The sequence below is a fragment of the Sorghum bicolor genome, chromosome 3 (genome assembly GCF_000003195.3).
Source record: "Sorghum bicolor cultivar BTx623 chromosome 3, Sorghum_bicolor_NCBIv3, whole genome shotgun sequence".
NCBI classification, from domain to species: Eukaryota; Viridiplantae; Streptophyta; class Magnoliopsida; order Poales; family Poaceae; genus Sorghum; species Sorghum bicolor.
In genome coordinates, this window is record NC_012872.2 from 71,801,967 (window position 1) to 71,811,446 (window position 9,480).

Here is a 9,480-nt window from a genome sequence, read left to right on the forward strand (position 1 = left end):
ATAAGACTCTAATTATATAATCTGGTATTATCTAAAATTTAGCTAATTAATACAACTTCATAAAAATATCATTAGTTTATCAGACCGTACGTATGAGCTTGGGTGATCTAAAGTTTAACCTTTATCTTTAGAGCAGTTGTCATCTGAAGGCTCGTTATCAAACCGTGAACACTGGAGCACCCAACCATCGTTTGCACTGAAGCAATTGAACTTTGGTTTCGTTCGACTTCACCGGTTGGCTCTAGCACCACAGGTGCTCTTACCTAGCCAACTAAGAGGCATTTTGGGAGAGCTCCGATTTCAATTTCTTCAAACAGAATCGCTCTCAACCAACCAAACGCTTAAAATACCAACTAATTCAGGTTAGGGTCAGAAGAGAATCACTTTTTCATTTATATTAGGAGCCAAGAGCTAAAACAAAAAAAAAACTAGGTATATTATGGTGGAATCAGCGGAGAGAATCAACTCTCATCAGCTTCTCATCTTGCTCCCTCCTAGAAATCCAATGAAATCACTCTATTAGAGAATCCAAGAGCAAAACTGAAGAATCGGGGAGTGCAGCTCTCCCAAAGTCTAAACTCAACTCTTGATAGGATCCAAATATGGTCTTATTTGGTTGGTTTGTTTATAAACGACCTAGACGGTAGTAGAGGTAAAGCTTAGACCGTTTACCTCTAACCATGTGAGTCATTTTGGATCGTGCCAGCATGGCAAGATACAGTGGCGAAGCTAGAACAATTTAGAGGATGGTGTATTTTTCTTGTAGATGTAAAAATATAAGCAACAACTATGGTGAAAATTTAATTTTAGTAGTGTTTTTTTAAATTCTTGTGGGTGCATTTGCACCCACAAGCTATAACATAGCTTCGTCACTGGCAAGATATGTCTTTGTGTCATGGCAGTTCAAATGCGACCGAGGCTACAGCAGTAAAAATGAGGAACGGAGGAATGCTTCTCTTCACCCGCCCACGGGCCCCGGTGCGGTCTGCGGTGGCCCCAGTTAAACGCCCATGCATCATGGTGTCGGTACGTCCGGGCTCTCGCCATTAACCAACCCATTAACGAACATCCATGTGCTAGTGGCTACTCATGCCTTGTTTAGTTCTGAAATTTTTTAGGTTTTTGGAACTGTATTATTTTCATTTTTATTTGACAAATATTGTTTAATCATGGAGTAACTAGGTTTAAAAGATTCATCTTGCAATTTACAGATAAACTGTGTAATTAGTTTTTATTTTCGTCTATATTTAGTGCTCTATGCACAACCACAATTTACTAATTCTCCTAGTGAGGTGGACTTCTCCTAGTGTTTTAGCATTCAAAATCTAGTATAAACTTTCCCTACTAAATGTCTCCTAGTAGGATTCCCTAGTATTTTGACTAGTGGTAGTATTTTATAACTACTTTAAAAACATTAGGAGAATTCCACTATTTTGGTAGTGATGCATGTGTCGTAAGATTTGGTGTGACGGAGAATCTTGAAAAGTTTTTGATTTTTGGGTGAGGCATCACCGTACAATACAACCCAAAAGAGAAACTGCCTCGTGCTCCACCATTTCATTTTCCTAGTCACGTGTAGGGAGTTTATCCTTTCAGCTTAAAGGTTGCTTTTGTGTCATGTTTCTTCCTTTTTCTTTTTGTTTACAATACAAAAATCGTCTGCTCATTTTTCAGTCAGCTGAAAATCTCTCGTCACTGGGTCGTTCAAAGCTAGTAACATAATAACATTTACAACGGCTTAAAAGTAGCCATGCGCGTCGATACAGTCGTAACCAAACGGCGAAATAGCAGTGGAATTTTCCATGTGTTCAAAGGAGACCTAGATGCGTGCTCCTTTTTCTCAGTGACTCATCGGACATATATTGCCCTACGTTTTGTTCTGTTGGCGTTAACGACAAGGTGGCATAACACACACAAGGGCAGTATATATGGCATACGATGAAGCTTTTCTAGAAGGTCATAAATCAAGTATGAAAATTCTGGGGAAATTAAGTATAGTAGGTTAAGGCTGATGATGAAGGCAGAGAACGACGCGATGACATGAACATCTCCGCAGTCTCTGCATGCGCAACCGCAAAATTAAATACAGTAGGCTACAAAAATGTCCATCACAGTAGATGGAGAGGTCTGTGATTGTTGTACTGGTTGTCCGGTCACCGTCTTGACGGGTTCTAAAACGCGGTTAATAAGCGCACTAGAAGATCAACGAATCGTCATCTCTGATGACGATTCGTTGATCTTCTAGTGCGCTTATTAACCGCGTTTTAGAACCCGTCAAGACGGTGACCGGACAACCAGTACAACAATCACAGGTACTGGCAGGCAGCATATGGAGACATGGAGTCAAGAACCTGACGCACGTAAATGGACTTTGGAACAGCATAGCTTCGGCAAGTCGAGAACAATTACAGAATAGATTGGTACACATTAGTGCAGTTTATTACAGTAGTTGAAAATGACTAATAAAACATATACCCCCGTTTCACAACGCTACCTTTTGTCTAGCTGCGTTCCTTTATATTACTGTATTTTAGGTCAGATATTTGCCTAGCCTAACAATATTTTACTTAAATATTCAGTTAATCAAAGCGACAAAGCCCATGCTTGAATCCCATGATCTAAAGTTTAGTTTGCTAAAGTTAAGGGCTAAACTCTAAGACCATTTTAGCTTATTTATATGGTCTGAACTAATGCTCTAGGAGTTGTGAAACGGTCCTAAAAGTCTAAAACGTATAGTTTTCCATTTCATTTTTTTACATAAATGATATTCAAATCTGATTTTCATAGCTCACTCCCTCCAACCATAATAAAACCAAACTACCCTCCCCTTAATTGTTTTGCAATTTGATGTTTCATGTGTGCAGCCAGGTCCATAGGATCACCTACACCACATCTGACTTAAAACAAAAAGACACTTTGTGTACTTCTAAAATTTATGGAAAGAAATTAAATGCATATATGTAAAATTAAGTTGACGCAAAATTTCATGGCAAAATTGATCATGTATTATGTGGAAAAGGGTGTTCTGTCTTTTTGTGCAGCTCACATATTATCAAGTTTATCATTTTTTTGTCAAGAAAAATGATAAGCAATTTGCCTTTTTTGTGTAGCTTACATATGATCAAGTTTTTCCACCAAAACTCTGTGTCAACAGTGTCCACGACCTATTTTTTTCTCGCTAAAGCCTTGTTTAGTTCACCCCAAAAACCAAAAACTTTTCAAGATTCCCCGTCACATCGAATCTTGAGGCACATGCATGAAGCATTAGATATAGATGAAAACAAAAACTAATTACACAGTTTGACTGTAAATCACGAGATGAATCTTTTGAGCCTAGTTAGTCCATGATAGGATAATATTTGACAAATAAAAACAAAAATGTTACAGTACAGAAATCCAAAATCTTTTCGAAACTAAACAAGACCTAATTTAAAAATTCACAGTTCTGTTTTCAAAAGGGGGTGTATGTACACACAAAAAGAGACAATACTTAGCTTTACCCTCTTTCGCAATGCTTTGCCTACTTCATTAGGACATTGGCGGGTGTGCTAAACTACTTATCATGACATTTTAACTCCCTACACACCTACAATAGTGTTTCTGTACAAGTACTGTGAAACAGATGAAGCAGAAACTAGAAACTAACCTGTGAACATCACGAGCATGTCTTAGAGAGCGGTCTCTTCAATGCCTTTTCCATTGTTTTTTTCTTTGGCATTTGCACTTCTGCTCTTCTCCAAGCATTCTGCAGCTCCTCGATAGACATTCACCAATGTGATATGGTCTCCTTCGGAGCTTTCGAAACCCTTCCTGGCAGCTCCTGCCTATGGAACAATAAAGTAAATGGGTCTATAGCACTAATAGAAGCGAGTACCACACTGATGTCTATCATCACAAAACACATCAGGTTTCTTTATCTTGTGTCCAACAGGGAAAGGGTAGCACAAATGGAATGTGAGCAAAAACAGATTGAAGCATATGCTTATCATTAAGCAAATGGTAAATCATGATTTAGGTCTAAAGGTAATTTTTAGCGTAACAACAAAGACCATCAATTTTCATGTACGTCTTGTAATAAATTTGATGGTACTATTTTTTCACATGACTAATCTAAATGGCTGTTCACAGATTAGTGGTCAAAGTTAAGTTTTTTGACCACTCAAATTCTAGAATGATATATATTTCTGAATGGAGTACATTTTTCATATATAGTTGGCCTACTGGCACTTATCTCCCACTTCCCACTACAAAGAAGCTACTAACAGGAGCATTTGACAAAAAAATGTGCCCTAAAACTACAAAACAACACCTGTTTGCGAAGCAAATACAAGCCCATAAAATAAGTGAACCTGAGAGAATAACTCCACAATATAAGATAAGAACCTAATTGCGACATACTCCCTCCATTCCAAATTATAAATCATTTTAAGAATCTTAGAGAGTCCTAATCCCCGCATTTGTTTTCTACTCTGCCATGGCACCACAGTAGGACTACAACATGTCCCTCGTCGGCTGTGTGTGGTTTCGATGGCCTCTAGAAGGATGCTTGTTTGTATATAGGTTGTAGGTCTATGGGATGTGCGTGTGCGCGCGCGTGTGGTGTCAATTGTGTTAAGTTCATACATTACAACTTGTATATTGAGATTAAGGCTAGATAAAAAACACGAAGCTCGTTAGCTCGCTCGACTCGTGGCTAGCTCGGCACGGAACCGAGCCACGATTTTACCTCGACTCGAGCTGGCTTGTTATTCATCCTTAACTAGGATTAGTCAAGAACATAACATGGGAGGTTTTGCATGTCCTGAACTGATTTACAATCAATTGATCTTAGATTCGTGGTCTTGTTACAGAAAAAAAAAAGCTGGAAATGGCACAAAATAGGAGTGCATTTAGTGGACGTACTGAAAGACAATAAAATGGGTAAATAAAAAAATAATTGCGGTGAGCGTGGATCGAACACGCGACCTTCAGATCTTCAGTCTGACGCTCTCCCAACTGAGCTATCCCCGCTTTTGTTGCCATTCTTACTTCTTTCCACTAATGATGATTCTGCCACCCCAATTCGTTTAGACTCCTCAGCCAAATCTGCCGGCCATTCAACAGTGTTTTTATCTCACAATAAATCAGTCAATAATACTTTCTGCCATGGCTTATCAGCCAAACAAACAATTAGGCTCGCTAACTTTTTATGAACCAAACAGCACATTAGATCTATGGAGTATTGGTAGCGTGGTAGCCGGTAGGAGACTTGATTTATGCTCATTTCTCTTACCAATCCCAAACATCTCCGCGAAATCCTTTGCTTGTTACCACACCAAGAACAGACATGGTACAATTCTAATTTTAACATTCAGAACTGAAACACGTCATCATTGTCAGTCACATGGATTGGGGTTAACTGTTAACCTTATTTTCTCCCCCATCAACTGTATAGCTTAATATAATACAACAGCCATACATCACATGATCTGCAATCTATAATAGGCTAACACTAAAATAAAGTCAAAACAGACACTGTCACACAGACACAGGCAAAGCAGACAACACATCGCCTCAAAAAGAAGCAAAGGTCCTGCTGGGCTTTACATTTACATCAGTTACATGGGAGTACTCATAATCGTCGTTGTCGATCAGCCTCGCATCTGGTTGTGTTGTGCCGTGTACACAAGAACAGCATCCATGCTGACGGTGCCATGCCATGCCACTACACCTACCATGGCTTCAGGTCGCCACGGGGGCCCTCGGTCCAGTTCAGCACCTTCAGCCCGGGCTTCAGGAACACGTCCTCGCCGTGCGGCAGCTTCCGTGCCAACCCGTTCAGGATCTGGTGGAAGGCATCCCCAGGCTGGGCGGGCTGCGGGAACAGCATGGCCTGCTTCATGGATGGATTCGCGAGGAGCCTCTGCTTCCGGAGGATCACCTCCATCGGTATGGATGTCAGGATGGTGTCCAGCTTCGGGACGTCGTCCTCAGCCACAAAGACACCAATCTCCTCCCATGGGATTGCGTCCGCAAAGGGAAGGACGATGTCGTCGGCGATGATCACTGGGATGCAGCCGAACACCACCGCCTCCACCAAGCGGGGGCTCCATGGGGCCCAGCCCAGTGGGCACAGGCAGAAGACGGCACGCTGCATGTCCTCATAGTAGGTTGGTGGGTGGTCAGTTGAGATGTCGAAAAGCGGGTTGTTCTTGAAGTTCTCCCATACTGATGCACGGGCGCCCCTGCATTGTACATGATAGGTACATCAGGACTCTTGATTCGATGGTTCATTAAGTCTTCTAATTAGGGCGTGTAATTAAGGATCATACCTTGCATAGTAACCACCCTCAGGATCATTTGCAGTGTCATAAAACAACCCACGGAAATAGACAAAGATTGACCTAGGGGTCCCTGGGGGAACAAGGTGGGTTTTCATCTTCTGAGGAGGAGCATATGGCGGGATGGTGATGGAGCCTTCCTTTAGGCAGACATGATCCTTCTGCCCAAAAGTCTGGACTAGTGTAGCACGGCGAAGCAATGGAAGGACTCCTCGCTCGATAGCCTTCTCTTCCTGAACAATGGGTATTTTGAGCGACGTTAGATGAGCAAATATAAATAGAACAATACAAAGATTATGCATCGGGAAAAGAGTGGTCTCAAATTCCATTTTATGAGTTTCCAGGAGGTTCATTCCACATTGCATTGGCAATACATCTGACAATCAATGGTTTGTTATGGTTCTAAAACTCACCTGATAATGGAAGCATGCACCAAAGTCATGTGGCACAACAAAGAAGTGATCTGCTCCCTCTGTCCTGTTCCAGTATGGCCAACGGTTGGAAATGAACTGAATTGCGCTTCTCATTATTCGTGGAGACTTAAAGGGCAAGGGATGACCCCATGGTGTGAGATCACATGTTGTGTATACTGGAGTATAGAACCAATCAGCTTCTTCTGGATTTAAAGTCCGGATCGCACTAGACAACAGGAAGCGGTGCATGAAGATCTCTGCAGCAAACATGTGGCTGAGACACCGAGAATCTTTAGCCACCATCTTCTTGTTGTACTTGGTTGGCAACTCGTAGACATATACCTTGAGCCTCCCAACAGGATCATCTTCGAGCACATCACCAGCACTTCCTGAAATTTAACAAAGAAAATGTGAGAATTCTGAACTGTAACTCACCAGCACTTCCTGAAATTTAATTACGATCACAAAGAAATGTGAGAATGCTGAACTGTAACACCACAATCCTAATTTCAAAGCTATTACACTTTTGCTGCGATGCATAGTTGAAGCTATACTCACCAGTATCCACAGCACACAGTTTGCTACGAATTTCAGTGACCACACAGTTTGCTACGAATTTCAGTGAGCCTTGCAGAAATAATTTTAGTAGGATGTAGCTATATTGTTTTATAAAGTCAAGAAGGTCAGTGTTTTTAATTAGTGAACTCCAACCCAAAAGGATAGATAATTCACATTGTAGTACCTCTGGTCAACTAAAGTTGAGTAATGACATGGCCTAGTTTCCAATGCCTGAGGTGCCCTTGCTTAGTACATATTTAGTAAAAAGCTTGCTACTTGACATGGTCTTGGGTTTGGCCATGCTTGGAAAAGAATAAAAAATTCGAAATACACTTGTTCAGTAAAGCTCAGCCGCTGAGCTGAGCATAGGAAATGCAGGATTATATTAACCATTGCTCAGATGCACATACGGAGTACTCATTTGAGAGCGCGCAACGCAATGCAGTATGCAGAGAAGTCACATGGTCGCTAAAAGTTGACCTGAAGGTCTTGAAGCACGTGCAATTGTCAAATTGTGTCAACTGCCCAACCGAGGGATGGGATTTCATCGTGCACAGTGAGCAGAACTGACAAGTGTGGGTGCGGCCGCTAGCCCGCTAGTTGCTTGGAATCATGGACTAGGCGAGGAAAGCGTGGAACCGCCTGATCGAGGAGCTGATCCAAAGGCAGATCTGTGCCCGCACGCTCGTGTGGCCAAAGCTGCTGCTTCATAGGGTTTCAGTTCCAATCGCAGCGGCGGCGGCGGCGGCGGCAGATCCATTTCACCATTTGCAACCACCGGCGCGCGTCGAGAGGCAGGAAAGGAGCGAGGCAATGCGTAATCTGAGCGTGGCGCAAGCAAGAGGAGGAAAGGAAAGGAGAGCGAGCGAGGCGAGGCCCGGGCGGCGTACCTTCGATCCGCTCGGTGTCCTGCGCCCTGGCGACAGCGACGGCGCCAGAGCAGGCGAGAAGCAAGACGGCGAGCGCGGCGGCCATCGCCCGCGCGCTCCCCGTCCCCATTAGTCGCCCCGCCGCCCTCAGTCGGCACACGAGGGAACGGGGAGATCGAGGCGAGGCTGGCTTCCGAGGATGGGATGGGGGCAACCGGACCGGCCGGGAAAGAAGCAGGAAGCTCGTGGGATTGATTGATGCTGCTGTGAAGGCAGGGACAGGGACACCAGGACAGTGAGGTGGTGACGGCCGAGGAGGAGTCAAAAGGATGGGATGGCACACGCACAGGCACAGGTGTGGGAGCGAGCGGTGGAGTGGGCGAGTGGCGATGATGGCGGTGGCTTGCGGGCCGTCGCCGTCAGTGACGAGCTGTCGGTGGAGGGGAGAGGACAGCAGGCAGCAGAGGAGGACGAGGTGGTGGGTGCCAGGTTGCCCTCAACGAGTCGAGTCGAGAGTACACGCTAGTACTACGCGCCATTTTGACATGTCACTACTGCCTGTCAGTGTTAAAAAAGAATCCATGGAGGTCATGGAATTTTGAGGTTTTTTTTTCTTCAAAAATGATATACCACACTCCCGTGTTTCAGACGTGGTTTAGTTACTATTTTTTTTCAAATTTGCTGTCACATTAAATCTTTGAACACGTGCATAAAACGTTAAATATAGATAAAAAATAATTAATTGCACAATTTAGCTGTAATTTGTATCTTTTAAGCCTAGTTAATTTATGATTAGATAATAATTACCAAATACAAATGAAATTGCTACATATAGTCAAAATCCAAAAAAATATCAATTAAACAAGACCTTAGCCATGCTCAACGTCTGATTTTTCGTCTAAACACATTGCGACCGCGTCCGCAGCTAGGGTTCCGCGTGAGAGAAACTTCCACCATCAAAGACAACGACCTCGCCAGCGTTGAATAAGTTCAGTACGAGCTCTCTTTGACATCTTCCCCTCTTCTTCTCTAGGTCTGTTGGGCATATAACGGGCTGCCCGAGGAAGGTTAGCCGGCCAGGCGATGGGGATAGGAGGGGCTGTTTGAGGCCCTGTTGGTGGTGGAGGCAGCCGGCCAGGGAGGGGCAGGGTGTCACGGCGTCACCGATGAGTATGGCCATGATAGAGCTTCGGCGAACCCTAGCACACTACAGTGAGAGCATCTCCAACTTTCCCTCAATACAACTCTCCTAATAAGATAATACTAGAGTAGTTCAATATCACTTTCTGTATTTATTGGGGAAGATACTACAACAGTACT

At 43.3% G+C, this 9,480-nt stretch overlaps 1 protein-coding gene and 1 non-coding gene across 2 annotated transcripts; both read right to left on the minus strand.

The window, feature by feature from the left end:
- On the minus strand, positions 4,938–5,010 carry TRNAF-GAA. Its single transcript has one exon. It is a non-coding gene; the product is annotated as a tRNA-Phe (tRNA).
- On the minus strand, positions 5,328–8,557 carry LOC8059387 (probable glucuronosyltransferase Os01g0926600). Its single transcript, XM_002458971.2, has 4 exons — positions 8,182–8,557; positions 6,734–7,122; positions 6,312–6,553; positions 5,328–6,224 (listed from the first exon to the last, which is right to left on the minus strand). Exons 1-4 carry the CDS (start codon positions 8,288–8,290, stop codon positions 5,711–5,713), a joined length of 1,254 nt encoding a protein of 417 aa, XP_002459016.1. The 5' UTR covers positions 8,291–8,557; the 3' UTR covers positions 5,328–5,710.

Excerpts from the sequence above, each read along its gene's own strand:
- LOC8059387 (XM_002458971.2), bottom strand. The coding sequence starts at position 8,290 with ATGGGGACGGGGAGCGCGCGGGCGATGGCCGCCGCGCTCGCCGTCTTG. Across the intron at positions 7,123-8,181 it reads GGACACCGAGCGGATCGAAG|GAAGTGCTGGTGATGTGCTC; the intron begins GTACGCCGCCCG and ends GTTAAATTTCAG. Across the intron at positions 6,554-6,733 it reads GTGCATGCTTCCATTATCAG|GAAGAGAAGGCTATCGAGCG; the intron begins GTGAGTTTTAGA and ends CCCATTGTTCAG.